At 43.1% G+C, this 19,159-nt stretch overlaps 2 protein-coding genes across 4 annotated transcripts in view; one reads left to right on the top strand and one right to left on the bottom strand.

Annotated features, from left to right (window-relative positions):
- Positions 1-372: 372 nt before the first annotated feature.
- On the bottom strand, positions 373-1,167 carry LOC116811796 (protein FAM236D). 2 transcript variants are annotated; one of them, XM_032757185.2, is made up of 3 exons: positions 1,023-1,167; positions 678-853; positions 373-523 (listed from the first exon to the last, which is right to left on the bottom strand). In XM_032757185.2, exons 1-3 carry the CDS (start codon positions 1,056-1,058, stop codon positions 496-498), a joined length of 240 nt encoding a protein of 79 aa, XP_032613076.2. In that variant the 5' UTR covers positions 1,059-1,167; the 3' UTR covers positions 373-495. The 2 variants fall into 2 exon arrangements, with proteins under 2 accessions (XP_032613076.2, XP_032613077.2); XM_032757186.2 differs by having other exon boundaries at positions 678-841; positions 1,023-1,161.
- Positions 1,168-1,197: 30 nt separating this feature from the next.
- DMRTC1 (DMRT like family C1) overlaps positions 1,198-19,159 on the top strand; it is a 28,909-nt gene continuing 10,947 nt past the window's right edge. Inside the window, exon 1 of one of the 2 annotated variants that reach the window (XM_058441640.1) lies at positions 1,198-1,249. The gene's annotated coding sequence lies outside the window, so the exon portion shown is untranslated. Of the gene's footprint in view, positions 1,250-1,341; positions 1,396-19,159 lie in introns of those variants that run through there. The other variant, XM_058441637.1, reaches the window with a different exon arrangement.

Raw genomic sequence — 19,159 nt, 5'->3', positions numbered from 1 at the left:
CCTTTTCTGAGATCCACAGATTCTTCCTCCACACTCTCGCGTCTGCATATAAACACCGCCCAGTTTTCCTCAGATGTGAAGACTGTGCGCATTGCTGGGGGGAAGAGAGATGTTATTCTGTCCTCATTCCTGCACGTAAGTGCCCCGCCAGGGTCAGAGCTGAGAGCCGTGGAAAACTCACCGTTGACTGGCCACAGCCCGTTGCCACCAGGACCTAGTAACAAGCAGCGTTGCCTCGAGGAGGAGGGCAGACGGCCTAACAGGGCTAAGGAAGATGCTAGCTCTCTCCTTCCACAACCCCACCACCACCAAAGCTGACCACCCCCAGTTCAGCCGACGTGTTGAAAGTTACATCAAATGCCACAAAGCAAAAACAGTCAAGCGTGCCAGCATTTATTTCAGGCCTGGTGACTGGGACACTGGGGCGAGCAGGGGCATGGAGCAGCAGAGGGGGTTCGGTCACCGTTCACGCCTGTGTCTGTGGCTCCGGTGGTCTCAGATTCCGAGTGTCCGGTATCCTCCCCTAGGGAGGAAAGCAGAGTGACAAGTGGACGCTCGGGAGCCCTGGGGATTTCTGGCTAGGCCTGAGGTTCTCTTGGTGGAACAGGAAGGGGAGGCGGATGGGCTTGGTGGTGAGCAGTGAGAGAGGCGGAGGCTGGCTCCGAAGGAGCTCTCACCTGAAGCACTTGGTGAAACACGCCAGGGCCCTCTGGAACCGGCTCCTCCAAGACCCTCGCAGAAGAGCAGGTTCCCTGGGCAAGCCTGTGCCACCGGATGGGTCCTCCGTGGCGTCAGACACAGCAACCACTTTCTCAGGGTCTTTTTGTGGCCCTTTCACATTCTGAAAGACAGACTAAATAGCTGGATCCTAATGGTCCCTCCCATCCCTGGCTTCCCTTACGCAACTGTTGGGTGCGTCTCCGGCCCTCTTCCATGGGTTGGGGATGCAGCAGTGACCTGCACAGACCAAAGCCCAGCCTCCCAGGGGACATTCCAAGACAATGGAGGGAAGCCAGACTCACCAGGTCAGCAGGTGGAAGGAAGGGAGTGAAGATCATGCTTCCAGGAGTGTGTGATGTGCCAGTAGGGACCGACAGGAGTTCGTTGAAGACACCGGCGAAGCTCGTCACTCTGCCGGGTGCAAAGAGGCCGAGGGCCTGCCCCCTGCACGCCCCATTCAGCCCCTCTGCCCCTGCCCCATCGTCCCTCCCTCCTGCAGCCTCGTGCTCCAGCAGCGGATACATTTCTGGTATGTCACATTCCGTTTGTTTCTGTATCTCTTACTCCCACTCCTCCAATCTTTCTTTCCTTTGCTTCTTCTTCCTGGCCCTCTCAGCAGGCTCGAGCCACGTTTCTCCTTGCCGAGCAGAAAAAGCAGAGGTCTTCAAGCTGGTGGTGAGTCATCATTTGGTGGGGATGCCACAGACCCGAGTGTCCATGTGGGTTCTCTCCTGCCTTTGATTCACAGGATTATGTACATGGATGCCCTGGGCAGGTGTATGAGTCCAAATGAGTCGTCACAGCAAGGAGAGTGAGCTGGGTAATGGTATCCAGAGTCCAAATCAACAGCGGTTTTCTTTTCTGAGGTTTATGTGAGACTCCACGTCTGTGTAACAGTCAGTGTCAGGTGGTTTAGGGCCTGGAGGGCTTGGAAAATGTGAGAGAGAGGGAGAGGTGAAGGGCCTGGGCTGGGGTGAGTTGAAAGTAGAACAGCCGACCAGCCTGGGCAGCATAGGGAGACCCCACCCTCACAGAAAATCTCAAAAGTAGCCTGGCGTGGTGGCACACACCTGTAGCCCCACCTACGCAGGAGGCTGACGGGGGGAGGATTGCTTGAGCCTGGGAGGCAGAGGCTGCAATGAGCCTTGATGGCACCACTCCACTGCACTCCAGCCTGGGAGACAGAAGGAGACTCTGTCTCAAAAACAAACTGACAAATCAAACAAACAAACAAAAGAAAGTAGAAGAGCAGACGTGAAAGCTCCTTGTTGCCTAGTCTTGCTATGTCAAAATCAGGCTTTGACATTTGGGTTACAAGCAATGCTGCCAAGTTATGCCCCCTGTTTACTAACCGGGTCTGTGGGGTCTGCACCGCTGACTTCACAGGAGCTCCCTGCAAACAGTACCTTGAAGGGAAAGTGGAAGTAGGTGGCCTCAGAGTCTTTATTTGGCTTTTGAAATAATAGTGCTGCTTAGGAAAGCATCTCTTACATAATCCTGAGGCTACAGAGTTGATCTCTGTGAGCCTATCATGGGCCGTGCCCTGAATGAGGCTCTGCTTCAAGCTCTTCTGTGAGGGAGAAACCGAGAGAGGCATGAATGTAACGGAGAGTGATGGAGGGACGTTTATGGGGCTATGGGAGGACTGAGGAGGCGGGCAGTCACTCAGCCTTGGGAATTGGAAGGGAGTCAGTGAAGACTTCCCAGACGAGGCGTGCCTGAAAGGAGGGACAAAAGAAATTGGCCAAGAAATAGAGACAAGGGAGAGCATCACAAGTAGAAGCCCAAGACAATACTGTGAGGTTTTGCAGCTGAAAAGATGTAGGCCTGGTTTTCTGTTCCAGGGTTTAATAGAAGTCAAAGTCAGTCACGAGGTTCCAGTACAGGCACCTGAAAAGCTGTGCCTCACAGAGACACTGAACCCTGGTTTTTGAGAACCCAAAGTGTATATTTTTAATAGAATTTTGATAGCAGTCCACTGATCATTTTTCCAGTGTGATTCATGCTTCATGTGTCCTGCCTAAGATATCATTGCCTAGCCTCACAACAGAGATTTTCTCTTCTGTGGTTTGTAGGTTTTAATATTTTGCAATTTACACTTAGATCTAGGATTTATTTTGAATTAATGCCCGCATGAAGTGTGAATAATGTCGGGATGAATGGTGAGATATGGAAGTTGTTTGGGTCTTCCATAAAGAGATCTACTTTTTCCAGCACTATTAGTTAATTGTCAGCTAATTTAATTACCTTTGAGCCTTTGTTAGAAATCAACTTACTATACATATGTAAGTCTATTTCTAGCCTTTCTTCTATTTCATCCAGTGATCCCTATGTGAATTCTTAAGGTCATACCAGGCTGTCATGATTACCATGTCTTTATATTAAGTCAGAGACTTTGGTGATGTAAGTCCTTCATGTTTGTTCTTTTCCAAATGGCTTTGGATCTTCTATGTCGTTTGCATTTATATATAACTTTTGAGAAACAGTTCTTCACTTTAATTATGATTATGGTGAGGCTATAGATCAATTACTTGAGAATTGACATCTTAACCTGAGTCTTCTGATCAGTGAACATTATATATCTCTGTTTATTTAGGTCTTCACTTTCTCTCTCCAGTATTTTATAGTGGTCTGCATTCAAGTCTTTCACATATTACATTAAAATTCTCAATAGATACCTCATTTGTTTTGCTGTAATTACAAATGACATTTTAAATAATGTCATCTCCAATTATTTGTTCCCAGTATGTTGAAATACAGTCGGTTTTTGCATGTTGAGTTTCTGTCTTGTAACTTTGTTATGTGACTTGTTAGGTCTAGGAGATGTTTATCCCCGCATTCCTTAGTATTTTGTATATAGACTATCATGCTATTTGTAAATGGAGAGTTTTTTTTATTCCTTCCTATTCAATCTGTATGCCTTTTATTTATTTTCCTTGGCTCATTGCACTAGCTGGGACCTCAAGGATAATTGTATACACATAGGAGGAGTCTGCCTTATTTTTAGTCTTGTGGGAGAAGCATTCAGTATTTCACCATTAGGCATGGTGCCAGCTGCAGGTTTTTTGTAGGAGTACTTTATTAGGTTGAGGACGTTGCTTTATGTACTCATCAAGTGGTTTGGGTTTTTTGGTCATGAATGGGTGTTTTACGTTATCAAATTACTTTTCTGTTATATATCTGGATAATAGATGTTCTTTTCTTTTATTCCATTAATATGGTGAAATATATTCACGGAATTTTAATGGTAAAATGACCTTACATTCCCAGGACAGACTGTGCTTGGTAATAGATTATTTTTTTTCATATATTATTGGATTCAAGTTGCTAAAATTTTATCGAGGAGTTTTGTATCTGTGTTCATTAGGAACACTGGTTTGTAGTACTTTTTTTTCTTCTGGTATCTTTTTTCTATTTTTTTAAAAAATAAAAGTAATGCTGCCATCATAAAATGAACTGGAAAGTGTTCCGTCCTGTATTTTCTAAAAGTGTTCTTTTGGGACTACTACTATGTTTTCTTTAAATGTATGATACTGCTAACCAGTAAATCTATTGAAGACTGAAGTTTTCTTTATGATTTACAAATTCGGTTTAAAAAAGCCTCCACATAACCATTCTTTTAACCTTAACAAGGTCTTTAGGGATGATTACGGATTAATTATATGTAGTTATTAGAAGAGTGTGCTTAAAAAATTTCCCTCAGCTTTTAAATGTCTTATTTTCTTTCTTCTTTAATTTTTATTTTTCTTTATTTCTTCTAAAAAATTAACGGGATACATGTGCAGAACGTGCGGGTTTGTTACATAAGTACACGTGTGCCATGGTGGTCTGCTGCACCTATTGACCCATCCTCTAAGTTACCTCCCCTCATCCCCTACCCCCCAACAGGTCCTGGTGTGTGTCCTTCCCCTCTCTGTGTCCATGCGTACAGAGAAAATGTGTACCATTTTCACGATATTGATTCTTCCTATCCATGAGCATGGAACGTTCTTCCATTTGTGTCCTCTCTTATTTCCTTGAGCGGTGCTTTGTAGTTCTCCTTGAAGAGGTCCTTCACATCCCTTGTGAGTTGTATTCCTAGGTATTTTATTTTCTTTGTAGCAATTTTCTTTCTTTGCTGTGTCAAGGTTGCCCCTCAGCTTTAGGTGAATTTGCACGTTTCCGAAAACATTCATTTTGACCATTTTTGCCAGTTTTCTCATTGCATTTACGAAGGGGAGAATTTTCAGAGGTCCTTACATCGTTGATGTTGCTGACTCCCGGAACGAGTTTTCATCATACCTATCCATGAGGGTGTTTGTTGTTAGGTGGTCCTCTGTGCTTGGAACTTACGTATCTCTCAATAATCACTTTATGGGTTACCGACCATGTGAAAGGGACCACAACCGGAGCTCTAGAAGCAAAGATGTATAGCTCATCACCTTTGATCTCAAAGTTGTCATTCTCAAGTAGATTCCATTTAACCAAAACATTTAAAGCCTTGTGATCACCAAGCCTGCATCTCGTCACCAAATTATATTTTAATTCAGTAAGATGGGGGCAGGGATGATCAAGGATGTGGGCTGTTTTGGGCCACCGTGTCTTAAATATAACCGGGCTTTTACCTGCATATTTGACAGCAGCCTGGCTAGCATCTCTCGTCACAGCTAGTTTTATTCCTAGCCACTTCAGAAGTGGCTGGGAGCCTCAGTGAGTAAGAGTGCAGATGAGGTGCTGCAGAGATCTCCCATATGAAGAGCTAGAAACTGAAATTTATTTCAACAACTGGGCTTGGTTTTGAATAACTCCTTAGCACCAGTCTAGGATTTCCCACTGAAACGGCTTGATTTATATTGATGCAGCCCACCACCTGGGCAGTTATTAATAGGCCTTTGGGTAGAAAGCAGCAGGGACCCAAGAGACTGCTCTTTACACCACAGCGTGGAAATATAACTCCATCCCTCTCCTTTTGAATCAACCTCTGCATATCAACAAATATCACATGGTCATTGATCAAGGATCCTGTTGGTAACCTAAGACTCGAGTTTACATAGAATAACCTGTCTCTGAAATCCTTCAAACTGAAGCTGCTAACTTACTCATAACCTGTTTGTTGAGGGCGTGACTGCTCAGAGTATTCTGGTGCCTTGGATAAACATGTCTGAAAAGTTGCCAAGAGCCTTCAAACGACAGTATAATGTTTAAGAGTCAGACAAATTTTACTCTGAATCCAGGCTCTGCCACTTTCTTTCCCGTGACCACGGATAAATGACTTAGCTTCCCTCAACCTCAGATTCCTAACTTGCAAAACTGAGGATAAGACTAAAGGGATTGCAGGAATTAAAGATGACAATACCTGTAAAGCATGTGGTGCACTATCCGGCAGCTAGCTAATGCTTCAAAAAATATTAGGTTTAGTTACTATTGAGCAACGTCTTTTTTTATTTTTATTTTTATTTTTATTATACTTTAAGTTCTGGGGTACATGTACAGAACGTGCAGGTTTGTTACATAGGTATACATGTGCCATGGTGGTTTGCTGCACCCATCAACCCGTCATCTACATTAGGCATTTCTCCTAATGCTATCCCTCCCCCAGCCCCCCACCCCCTGACAGGACCCGGTGTGTTATGTTCCCCTCCCTGTGTCCATGTGTTCTCATTGTTCAACTCCCACTTACGAGTGAGAACATGCGGTGTTTGATTCTCTGTTCTTGTGTTAGTTTGCTGAGAATGATGGCTTCCAGCTTCATCCATGTCCCTGCAAAGGACATTAACTCACCCTTTTTTATGGCTGCGTAGTATTCCATGGTGTACGTGTGCCAGATTTTCTTTATCCAGTCTATCATTGATGGGCATTTGGGTTGGTTCCAAGTCTTTGCTATTGTGAACAGTGCCACAATAAACATACGTGTACATGTGTCTTTATAGTGGAATGATTTATAATCCTTTGGGTATATACCCAGTAATGGGATTGCTGGGTCAAGATCGCTAGTTCTAGATCCTTGAGGAATCGCCACACTGTCTTCCACAATGGTTCAACTAATTTACACTCCCACCAACAGTGTAAAAGCGTTCCTGTTTCTCCACATCCTCTCCAGCATCTGATGTTTCCTGACTTTTTAATGACTGCCGTTCTAACTGGTGTCGGATGGTATCTCACTGTGGTTTTGATTTGCATTTCTCTAATGATCAGTGATGATGAGCATTTTCCCATATGTTTGTTGGCTGCATAAATGTCTTCTTTTGAGAAGTGTCTGTTCATATCCTTTGCCCACATTTTGATGGGGTGGTTTTTTTCCTTGTAAATTTGTCTAATTTATTTGTAGATCCCGGATGTTAGCCCTTTGTCAGGTGGATAGAGTGCAAAAATTTTCTCCCATTCTGTAGGTTGCCTGTTCCCTCTGATGATAGTTCCTTTTGCTGTGCAGAAGCTCTTTCGTTTAATTAGATCCCATTTGTCAATTTTGGCTTTTGTCGCCATTGATTTTGGTGTTTTAGTCATGAAATCTTTGCCCATGCCTATGTCCTGAATGGTACTGCCTAGGTTTTCTTCTAGGATTTTTATGGTTTTAGGTCGTATGTTTAACTTTTTAAGCCATCTTGAGTTAATTTTTGTATAAGGTGTAAGGAAGGGATCCAGTTTCAGCTTTCTGCATATGGCTAGCCAGTTTTCCCAGCACCACTTATTAAATAGGGAATCTTTTCTCTAGTGCTTGTTTTTGTCAGGTTTGTCAAAGATCAGATGGTTGTAGATGTGTGGTGTTATTTTGGAGGCCTCTGTTCTGTTCCATTGTTCTGTATATCTGTTTTGCTACCAGTACCATGCTGTTTTGGTTACTGTAGCCTTGAAGTCTAGTTTGAAGTCAGGTAGCCTGACGCCTCCAGCTTTGTTCCTTTGGCTTAGGATTGTCTTGGCTATGTGGCTTCTTTTTGGTTCCATGTGAAGTTTAAAGTAGTTTTTTTCCAATTCTGTGAAGAAAGTCAATGGGGATAGCATCGAATCTATAAATTACTTTGGGCAGTATGGCCATTTTCACAATAGTGATTCTTCCTATCCATGAGCATGGAATGTTCTTCCATGTGTTTGTGTCCTCTTTTATTTCCTTGAGCAGTGGTTTGTAGTTCTCCTTGAAGAGGTCCTTCATATCCCTTGTAAGTTGTATTCCTAGGTATTTTATTCTCTTAGTAGCAATTGTGATTGGGAGTTCACTCATGATTTGGCTCTCTGTTTGTCTGTTATGGGTGTGTAGGAATGCTTGTGATTTTTGGACATTGATTTTGTATCCTGAGATTTTGCTGAAGTTGCTTATCGGCTGAAGGAGGTTTTGGGCTGAGAGGATGGGGTTTTCTAAACATACAGTCATGTCATCTGCAAACAGACACAATTTGACTTCCTCTTTTCCTAATTGAATACCCTTTATTTCTTTCTCTCGCCTGATTTTCCTGGCCAGATCTTCCAATATTATGTTGAATAGGAGTGGTGAAAGAGGGCATCCTTGTCTTGTGCCGGTTTTCAAAGGGAATGCTTTCAGTTTTCACCCATTCAGGATGATATTGGCTCTGGGTTTCTCATAAATAGCTCTTATTATTTTGAGATACGTTCCATGAATACCTAGTTTATTCAGAGTTTTTAGCATGAAGCGCTGTTGATTTTTGTTGAAGACCTGTTCTGCATCTGTTGAGATAATCATGTGGTTTTTGTCATTGGTTCTGTTTATGTGATTGATTACGTTTATTGATTTGTGTATGTTGAAGCAGCCTTCCATCCCAGGGATGAAGCCGACTTGATCGTGATGGACAAGCTTTTTGATGTGCTGCTGTATTTGGTTTAGCCAGTATTTTGTTGAGGATTTTCGCATCGATTTTCGTCAGGGATATTGGCCTGAAATTTCCTTTTTTTGTTGTGTCTCTGCCAGGTTTTGGTATCAGGGTGATGCTGGTCTCATAAAATGAGTTCAGGAGGTTTCCCTCTTTTTCTATTGTTTGGAATCGTTTTAGAAGGAATGGTACCAGCTCCTCTTTGTACCTCTGGTAGAATTCGGCTGTGAATCTGTCTGGTCCTGGACATGTTTGGGTTGGTAGGCTATTAATTACTGCCTCAATTTCAGAACTTGTTATTGGTCTATTCAGAGATTTGACTTCTTCCTCATTTAGTCTTGGGAGGGTGTATGTGTCCAGGAATTTACCGATTTCTTTGAGATTTTCTAGTTTATTTGCGTAGAGGTGTCTATAGTATTCTCTGATGGTAGTTTGTATTACTGTGGGATCAGTGGTGATGTCCCCTTCATCATTTTTTATTGCATCTATTTGATTCTTCTCTCTTTTCTTCTTTATTAGTCTGGCTAGCGGTCTACCTATTTTGTTGATCTTTTCAAAAAACCAGCTCCTGGATTCATTGATTTTTTGAATTTTTTTTTGTGACTCTATCTCCTTCAGTTCTGCTTTGATCTTAGTTATTTCTTGTCTTCTGCTAGCTTTTGAATTTGTTTGCTCTTGCTTCTCTAGTTCTTTTAATTGTGATGTTACAGTGTCGATTTGAGATCTGTCCTGCTTTCTCTTGTGGGCATTTAGTGCTATGAATTTCCCTCTACACACTGCTTTAAATGTGTCCCAGAGATTCTGGTACATTGTGTCTTTGTTCTCATTGGTTTCAAAGAACATCTTTATTTCTGCCTTCATTTCGTTATTGACCCAGTAGTCACTCAGGAACAGGTTGTTCAGTTTCCACGTAGTTGTGCGGTTTTGAGTGAGTTTCTTAATTCTGAGTTCTAATTTGATTGCACCGCGGTCTGAGAGAGAGTTTGTTATTATTTCCATTTTTTTTTTTTTTTTTTTTTTTTGCATTTGCTGAGGAGTGTTTTACTTCCAATTATGTGGTCAGTTTTAGAATAAGTGCGATGGGGTGCTGAGAAGAATGTATATTCCATTGATTTCGGGTGGAGAGTTCTGTAGATCTCTGTTAGGTCTGCTTCACCCACTATTATTGTGTGGGAGTCTATGTCTCTTTGTAGGTCTCTAAGAACTTGCCTTATGAGGCTGGTTGCTCTGGCATTGGGTGCGTATGCATTTAGGATAGTTAGCTCTTCTTGTTGCATTGATCCCTTTACCAGTATGTAATGCCCTTCTTTGTCTCTTTTGATCCTCGTTGGTTTAAAGTCCGTTTCATCAGAGACTAGGATTGCAACCCCTGCTTTTCTTTGCTTTCCATTTGCTTGGTAAATCTTCCTCCATCCCTTTATTTTGAGCCTATGTGTGTTTTTGCCCGTGAGATGCGTCTCCTGAATACAGCACACCGATGGGTCCTGACTCTTTATCCAGTTTGCCAGTCTGTGTCTTTTAAGTGGGGCACTTAGCCCGTTTACATTTAAGGTTAATGTTGTTATGTGTGAATTCGATCCTGTCAATAGGATGCTAGCTGGTTATTTTGCCTGTTAGTTGATGCAGTTTCTTCATAGCGTCAATGGTCTTTACAATTTGGCATGTTTTTGCAGTGGCTGATACCAGTCGTTCCTTTCTGTGTTGAGTGCTTCCCTCGGGAGCTCTTGTAAGGGGGGCCTGGTGGTGACCAAATCTCTCAGCCTTTGCTTGTCTGTAAAGGATTTTATTTCTCCTTCACTTATGAAGCTTAGTTTGGCTGGATATGAAATTCTGGGTTGAAAATCCTTTTCTGTAAGAATGTTGAATATTGAGCCCCACTCTCTTCTGGCTTGTAGGGTTTCTTCAGAGAGATCCGCTGTTGGTCTGATGCGATTCCCTTTGTGGGTAACCCGACCTTTCTCTCTGGCTACACTTAACATTTTTTTCCTTCATTTCAACCTTGGTGAATCTGACGATTATGTGTCTTGGGTTTGCTCTTCTCGAGGAATATCTTTGTGGTGTTCCCTGTATTTCCCGAATTTGAATGTTGGCCTGTCTTGTTAGGTTGGGGAAGTTCTCTTGGATAATATCCTGAAGAGTGTTTTCCAACTTGGTTCCATTCTCCCCGTCACCTTCAGGTACACCCATCAAACGTAGGTTTGGTCTTTTCACATAGTCCCATATTTCTTGGAGGCTTTGTTCATTTCTTTTCACTCTTTTTTCTCTAATCTTGTCTTCTCGCTTTATTTCATTGAGTTGATCTTCAATCTCCGATATCCTTTCTTCCACTTGATTGATTTGGATATTGATACTTGTGTATGCTTCACAAAGTTCTCATGCTGTTTTTTTTCAGCTCCATCAGGTCATCCATGTTCTTCTCTAAACTGGTTTTCCTAGTTAGCAATTCGTCGAACCCTTTTTCAAGGTTCTTAGCTTCCTTGCGTTGGGTTAGAACATGCTCCTTTAGCTTGGAGGAGTTTGTTATTACCCACCTTCTGAAGCCTACTTCGGTCAATTAGTCAAACTCCTTCTCCGTCCAGTTTTGTTCCCTTGATGGTGAGGAGTTGTGATCCTTTGAAGGAGAAGAGGTGTTCTGGTTTTTGGAATTTTCAGGCTTTTTGCGCTGGTTTCTCCACATCTTCGTGGATTTATCTACCTTTGGTCCTTGATGTTGGTGACCTTCGGATGGGGTCTCTGAGTGGACATCCTTTTTGTTGATGTTGATACTGTTCCTTTCTGTTTGTTAGTTTTCCTTCTAACAGTCAGGCCCCTCTGCTGCAGGTCTGCTGGAGTTTGCTGGAGGTCCACTACAAACCTTGTTTGCCTGGGTATCACCAACGGAAGCTGCAGAACAGCAAAGATTGCTGCCTGGTCCTTCCTCTGGAAGTTTCGTCCCAGAGGGGCAGCCCCCACATGCCAGCCAGAGCTCTCCTGTATGAGGTGTCTGTTGGACCCTACTGGGAGGTGTCTCCCAGTCAGGATACATGGGGGCCAGGGACCCACTTGAGGAGGCAGTCCTTCCCTTATCCCAGCCCGAACACTGTTCTGGAAGAACTGCTGCTCTCTTCAAAGCTGTCAGGCAGGGACGTTTAAGTCTGCTGAAGCTGTGCCCACAGCCGCCCCTTCCCCCAGGTGCTCTGTCCCAGGGAGATGGGGGTTTTATCTAAAAGTCCCTGCCTGGGGATGCTGCCTTTTTTTCGGAGATGCCCTGCTTAGAGAGGAGGAAACTAGAGAGGCAGTCATCCTTGCTGAGCTGCGGTGGACTCCGCCCAGTTCAAACTTCCCAGAGGCTTTGTTTACACAGTGAGGGTAAAACTGCCTACTCAAGCCTCAGCAGTGGCGGACGCCCCTCCCCCCACCAAGCTGGAGCGTCCCAGGTCGACCTCAGACAGCTGTGTTAGCAGCGAGAATTTCGAGCCAGTGGATCTTAGCTTGTGGGGCTCCGTGGGGGTGGGACCCGCTGAGCCAGGCACTGGAGGGAATCTCCTGGTCTGCCGGTTGTGAAGACTATGGGAAGAGTGCAGTATCTGGGCTGGAATGTACCGTTCCTCCCCGTACAGTCTATCACAGCTTCCCCCCGCCCTCCGACCCCTTGTGCTTCCCCGGTGAGGCGACACCCCACCCTGCTCCGGCTTGCCCTCTGTGGGCTGCACCCACTGTCCATCCAGTACCAACGAGATGAACTGGATACTTCAGTTAGAAATGCAGAAATCGCCCGCCTTCTGCGTCGATCTCTCTGGGAGCTGCAGACCGGAGCTGTTCCTATTTGGCCATTTTGCCAGCTCTCCCTGTGAGCAACCTCTTAATGCCATAAACACCCAGTCTGTTTTAGTGACCCAAATTAAGAGATTTGGAATCCAGTTGCCTCACCTGACCAACGGTGAGCTGCTTTTCCCCTGTGCTTCCACGGATGTAAAGTGGCCAGGGAGAGAGATCCTCCGTGTTCATGACTCTCCCTGATATGCTTAGTGATGCTAGGTGACAACACAATCAATTCTCCTCAAATTAATGCACTTACATAATGGCCAATTTGCCACATTCACTGAATTTCCTGATTGTCATTTTAACAGCTTTCACAGGAGTACTCATTTTTGGTTATTAAAGATGAAATATACCTTTCTGAGTATTAACTCAATGGAGGTGGGTATACCTTAGGAATTGGGGAAAAATCCAGAATTAAAGACTGAAAATTTTCTGAATTATTATTTTTTCAATCCAAAAATCTGGCAGTTTGCATATGATAGAGTTCCTTAAATATTCTTGATATATGTGGGAGTCTTTCAAATACCATTAAAAATATCTATTCAACATACGTGCTTTTCTTTTCTTAGTGTTCTCTTGCATTTTTTCAATGGGTTTATCAGACAGAATTGCTTATTTTGATTGGGAATAAAGATGGTTGACCAAATGCAGCTGGGATGTGCCTCTTCCCCAGAGAGGAAGCAAAATATTAAGTAAATCTGCACACTTCAAACACATCTTTTGAGAGAAAACATGGGAATTCAATAAAGGGGCAATGGAAGACACTGTGGTGGAAGAGGGAGGAAGCGGGACTGCCTGTTTGGTATTGCCGGGTGCCACGACTGGCCCCTGGACACAGACTGGACCCGAGGAAGCGGTGAGTGAAGGAACCCTAAGGCACCACATTCCTGCTGTGGACCTCTGAGATCCTAGACACAGGAGTTCCCTTTGGGCTGGCAGGTAGAGCTGCAGGGAGAAGATGCAGAGGCACTGCTTGACCCTGTGTGGAGCCCAAAAGGCTTCAGTGTGCTGGGCAGCTGCAGGAAAACATGGCTCTAGGTGCCCACCCCCAAGGCTCTGTGTCCTGCCCTAAGCGGCCGCAGCTCCTACTGTCTGCTGGGCCGGGAGATAGCGGAGTCCAGACACGCTCATGTGCCCAACACAGGCCCCGCTGCCATTGCCATGGGAGCAAGGTGCATCTGAACCACATGCCCCCGTGTTTGCCCCTCCTTCCCAAGACTGCCTGCCTGGCTGTTTCTGTGGCGGTGGGGGTTGGGGAGGGCAGGAGGGGTGGGGGAGGGGGAGGGGGTGGGGGAAGAGGAGGGAATTTTTCCTAATTCGTTCTATAAGGCCAGCATTACCCTGATGCCCAGACCAGACAAAGACAAACGAAAAAGAGAAAGCTGCCGGCCAGTGTCCCTGATGAGCACAGGTGCAAAAATCTTCAACAAAATACTAACAAACTGGATCCAACAGCACATCAAAAACATAATACACCATGATCAATTGGGATCTATCCCAGAAATGCAAGGATGGTTCAACACACACAAATCAATAAATATGATCTGTCTCATCAACAGAACAAAGATCGAAAATGATATGATCAGCTCAGTAGATGCAGAAAAAGTGTTGGACAAAATGTAGCGTCACTTCATGATAAAAGCTCTCAACAAATTAGGTACAAATGGAATATACCTCAACATAATAAAAGGCTATATATATAACTAACCCACATCATACTGAATGGGGAAAAGCTGAAAGCCTTTTCTCCAAGAACAGGAACAAGAGAAGGATGCCCACTCTCACTACTCTTATTTAACATAGTACTGAACGTCCTACCGGAGCAATTAGGCACCAGAAGGAAATAAATGACATCCAAATGGAAAGAAAGGACGTCAAATTGCACCCCTTCACAGATGACGTGATCAGATAGATAGAAAAACCTAAAGACTCCCCGAAAACTCTTAGAACTGATAAACAAATTCAACAGAGTTGCAGGATACAAAATCTACGTACGAAAATCAGTAGTGCTTCTATGCACCAATAATGAACTAGCAGAAAAGGAAATCAAGAGAGTAACCCCTGCAGCCATAAGAAAGAATGAGTCCATGTCCTTTGCGGGGACACGGGTGAAGCTGGAAGCCATCATTCTCAGCAAACTAACACAGAAACAGAAAACCAAACACCGCGTGTTCTCACTCATAGGTGGGAGCTGAACAATGAGAACACATGGACGCAGGGAGGGGAACATCACACACTGGGGCCTGTTGGGGGGTGGGGAGCAAGGGGAAGGAGGGCATTAGGACAAATACCTAATGCATGCGGGGCTTAAAACCTAGATGACGGGTTGGTAGGTGCAGCAAACCACCACGGTACATGTATACTTATGTAACAAACCTGCACGTTCTGCACATGTATCTCCGAACTTAAAGTAAAATTTAAAAAAAAAAGGGCAACCCCATTTACAATAGCTACAAAATAAATAAAGTATCTAGGAATAAATGTGACCAAGGATGTGATAGATCTCCACCATGAAAACTTCAAGACACTGATAAAAAAAAATTGAAGAGGACACAAAATACTGGCAAGGCATTCCATGCTTATGGATTAGAAGAATGAAAATTGCTTAAATGAGCATATTACCCAAAACAATCTACAGATTCAGTGCAATCCCGCCCAAAATACCAATGATATTTTTTACAGAGATAGAAAAAATATCCTAAAATTCATATGGGACCCCAAGAGACCTCAAATAAACAAAGAAATCCTGAGGGGTTGGGGGAAGCAAACAAACAAAGCTGGCGGCATCACTCTGCCTGACTTCAAAATATACTATAAGGCTATAGTAACCAAGACACCGTGATATTGTTGTAGAAACTTAAAGGCTTAAATGGAAGACTTGAAACTATAAAAATAACAAAGGAGAAAAGCTGCAGGGCATTGTTCTAGTAGGGCAAATATTTTATGGGTAAGACTACAAAAGCACAGGCAGCAAAAGCAAAAATACGCAAATGGGACCATCTAAAACTAAAAAGCTTCTGTATAGCAAAGGAAACAATCAATAGAGTGAGGAGACAACCTGCAGAATGGGAGAAGATACTTACAAACTAATCGCCCGATAAGAGACTGATATCCAGAATACACTAGACGTTCAAAGAACTCAACAGCAAAACTCCCCCAAATTACACTATTAAAAATGAGCAAAGGATCGGAATAGACATTTCTCAAAAGAAGACATACAAGTCGCCAAGAAGTTTATGGAAAATTGCTCAACCTCACTAATCCTCAGGGAAATGCAAGTCCAAACTACCATGAGATATCCTCTCACCCCAGTTAGAATGGCCATTATGAAGAAGACAAAAAGATAAGTTTTGGCGAGGATGTGAAGAAAGGGGGGTTCTTACACATTGTTGGTCTGAGTGTAAATTAGTGCAGACATCATGGAAAACAGTACGGAGGTTTCTCAAAAAAACTAAAAACAGAGCTACCATATGATCCAACAGTCCCTCAACTGAGTATTTATCCAAAAGAAAGGAAGTCGGTATATCAAAGAAAGATTTGCTTCCCCATGTTTATTGCAGCACTACTCACAATAGCTAAGATACAGAATCAACCTAAGCGTCCGTCGACATGAGTGGATAAAGAAAATGTGGTATCTATGTACAATAGAACATTATTCAGCTACCAGAAACAATGAAGTCCTGTCATTCGAGGCAGCATGAATGAACCTGGAGGATTTTAGGTTAAGTGACACAAGGTAGGCACAGCAAGACAAATACCACAGGTTCTCACTCATATGTGGAAGCTGAAGGAAACTGGGCTCATAGAAGTAGAGAGTAGAATTGTGGTTACTAGAGGCTGGGAAGTATAGAGGGGAGGCGAGGATAGAGAGAGGTTGGCTAATGGATACAATATTACAGATCGATAGGAGGAATAAGTTCTAGTGTTCTATAGCACTGTAGGTTGAATATAGTTAACAGTATCATATAGTATATGTTAAGAAAAAGCTGGAGGAGGGGATTTTGAATGTTTCCAGCACAAAGGAATGATAAATGTTTGAGGTGATGGATACCCTAATTACTCTGGTATAGTCATTACACATTGAATAGATGTATCAAAATATCACTCTGTACCTCGTAAATATGCACAACTACTATGTGTCAAATAAAAAAAAAAAGAAAAAAAAAAGGATGACAAATACCACATGATCTCACTCATGTGAAATCTTAAAACTTTTTTTTTTTTTTTGAGTCGGAGTCTGGCTCTGTCGCCCAGGCTGGGGTGCAGTGGCGCAATCTCGGCTCACTGCAAGCTCCGCCTCCCGGGTTCACGCCATTCTCCTGCCTCAGCCTCTCCGAGTAGCTGGGACTACAGGCGCCCGCCACCACGCCCGGCTAATTTTTTTGTATTTTTAGTAGAGGCGGGGTTTCACCGTGGTCTTGATCTCCTGACCTCGTGATCCGCCCGCCTCGGCCTCCCAAAGTGCTGGGATTACAAGCGTGAGCCACCGTGCCCGGCCTTAAAAAGTTGATCTAATAGAAGCAGAGAGTAGAATGATGGTTGCCAGAGGCTGGGGGTGGCAGGGCTTGCGGGGGATACGGCAAGGGAAGATGTTGGTCAAAGAGTACAAAGTTCCAGTTAGGAGCAAGAAGCTTTAGTGATCTATTGCGCAGCATTTCTAGTTAAAAATAATGTATTACACATTTTGAAACTGCTGAAAGAGTAGATTGTAAACGTTCTCGCCACAAAAGAATGATAGGTAGGTGAGGAGATGGATATGCTAATTAGCTTCGTTTAATCATTCCACATTGTATATACATATATCGAAACATCGTATTGTGCCCCATAAATATATGTAATTGTTATTTGCTTTTTTAAATAAAATAAATTTATAGAGACTGCTGCTTCTGGAAAGATGGTGTAGTTGTACATTTCCCTACTCTTCCCACTAGGTACAACTTAAAATTCTAGACACTATATATAGAACAAACACAAGGCTGGAAATGGAGAGAAGAAAGAAGACCAACTGGGGACCTCAGAACGACATGGTGGTGAGTTCCTCGGGTTTTGTTTTTGCCTGATATACCCCAGACTTGGAGCTGAAGAAACCAGCTACTGGGGAATGCCAAAATGCACAGGCAAAACGAAACGAAACTGAACAAAACAAGTGAAGAAACAAAGAAATAAACCTACAAAAGCCTGTTCTTCCTAGCCTAAGGATCAGAAAAGAGGCAGCCAAACAAGACAGAAAATATTTTTCACAATAACTGCTCTACTCCAGTCGAACACCTACGAAAACTCTGTGGCCCCTTCCCCACTCATGCCAGCAAAGATCTAGTGGGGAGCGTAGACTTCCACATTCATTTCCATGGGCAGAGACGAGGGCCCCTTCGCGCTGTCATATCAGCAGGATTATGTGGAGATCTCCAACATATACCCCCACCAGGCCATAAGGAGACACCCCTCTTTGTCCCTGCTGGGATGATGTCTGGATTTTCACCACCACTCAGTGTTAAGGATGCCACTCAATCCATGGGCTAAAGAGAAAATCTTCCAGATGTAAACTGGGAGAGCCATTATGGAAAACAGTATGAAGGTTCCTCATAAAGTTAAAATAGAACTACCATATGACCTGGCCTTCCCAATTCTGGGACTACATTCAAAAGGTATGAAATCAGCATGTCGAAGAGATATCTGCACTCCCATCTTCACTGCATCACTATTCACAATAGCCAAGATTTACAATGAACCTAAGTGTTCATCAGCGGATTAACGAATAAAGAAAGTGTGGTCTATATACACAATGGAATACTGTTCTGCCATATAAAAGAAGGAAATCATGGCGTTTCCAACAACACACGGCATTTCCACGTGTGGAAGGTGAAAAAGTCGATCTTTTAGAGGTAGCGAGTGGAATGGTGGTTACCAGAGGCTGGAGTTTGGGGGAGTGGGGGAGATGTTGACCAAAGGGTACAAAATTTCAGCTAGACAGGAGGAATAATTTCAAAAGATGTATTCTACACCCTGGTGACTGTAGTTAATACGAATATGCTGTGTACTTGAAATTTGCTGAGAGTAGTTTTTAGGTGTTCTCACCACACACAAAAAATGGTAAGTATGTGAGGTAATGCATATGATAATTACCTTGATGTAGCCATTTCACAGTGTATACTTATTATCAAAACATCATGTTGTACACCACAAATATATGCAATTTTTATTGGCCAATTTAAATAAAAAGAATACTGAAGACTAAATCTTCCAGGACTTCAGAAAGTGACTTGAACTGAATGGAAATGATTATAAAACATGTCAACATCTGTGGTGCAAAGCTAAAGCATCGTTAAAAGGAAAATTTATGCCACTAAGTGCTTCCATCAGACAAATGGAAAATTATCAAAGCAGTAATCTATGATGTCACCACACTAAACTAGAAAAAGAGGAGCAAAAGAGGCAGAAGGAAGGAAATGTGAAAGATAGGTAAAACAATCAATGAAATGGAAACCCGAAAAATAATAGAGAAAATCAATAAATAAAAACCGAGGTCTTTAAGAAGACCAGTAAGACATACACAACTCAATAAAGACTGCCAAAATAAGCCTATGATGATTCACTGCCTTTGTGTATATTTACCGAATGACTTTGATAACTATAGTTACGAAACTTTTCATATAGTTGACTTTCGGAAGCTAAGCCCTTATGTTTTCAATATGAATCATACAATGGAAAGAAGAAATAAAAGAAACATCGGACTCTTGATTTAAATCACGACGAAATTTGAATTTTGAACTAACAGCCAGATCCCTGTCTTTCATCATAGAAACTAGTTTCTGCAACGTCTTTCACAATTAGCTCAATTT

The sequence above is a fragment of the Hylobates moloch genome, unplaced genomic scaffold (genome assembly GCF_009828535.3).
Source record: "Hylobates moloch isolate HMO894 unplaced genomic scaffold, HMol_V3 SCAFFOLD_7, whole genome shotgun sequence".
NCBI lineage: Eukaryota > Metazoa > Chordata > Mammalia > Primates > Hylobatidae > Hylobates > Hylobates moloch.
Note: the sequence above shows the minus strand (reverse complement) of the source record. Positions and strands in the feature narration are given on the sequence as shown.

What these genes read in the sequence shown, in the direction of transcription:
- LOC116811796 (XM_032757185.2), bottom strand. Translation starts at nt 1,058, where the DNA reads ATGATCTTCACTCCCTTCCTTCCACCTGCTGACCTG. An exon ending in TCCTTCCACCTGCTGACCTG is followed by an intron (nt 854 to 1,022) that starts GTGAGTCTGGCT and finishes CCAGCTATTTAG; the next exon opens with TCTGTCTTTCAGAATGTGAA. An exon ending in TGTTTCACCAAGTGCTTCAG is followed by an intron (nt 524 to 677) that starts GTGAGAGCTCCT and finishes TTTCCTCCCTAG; the next exon opens with GGGAGGATACCGGACACTCG.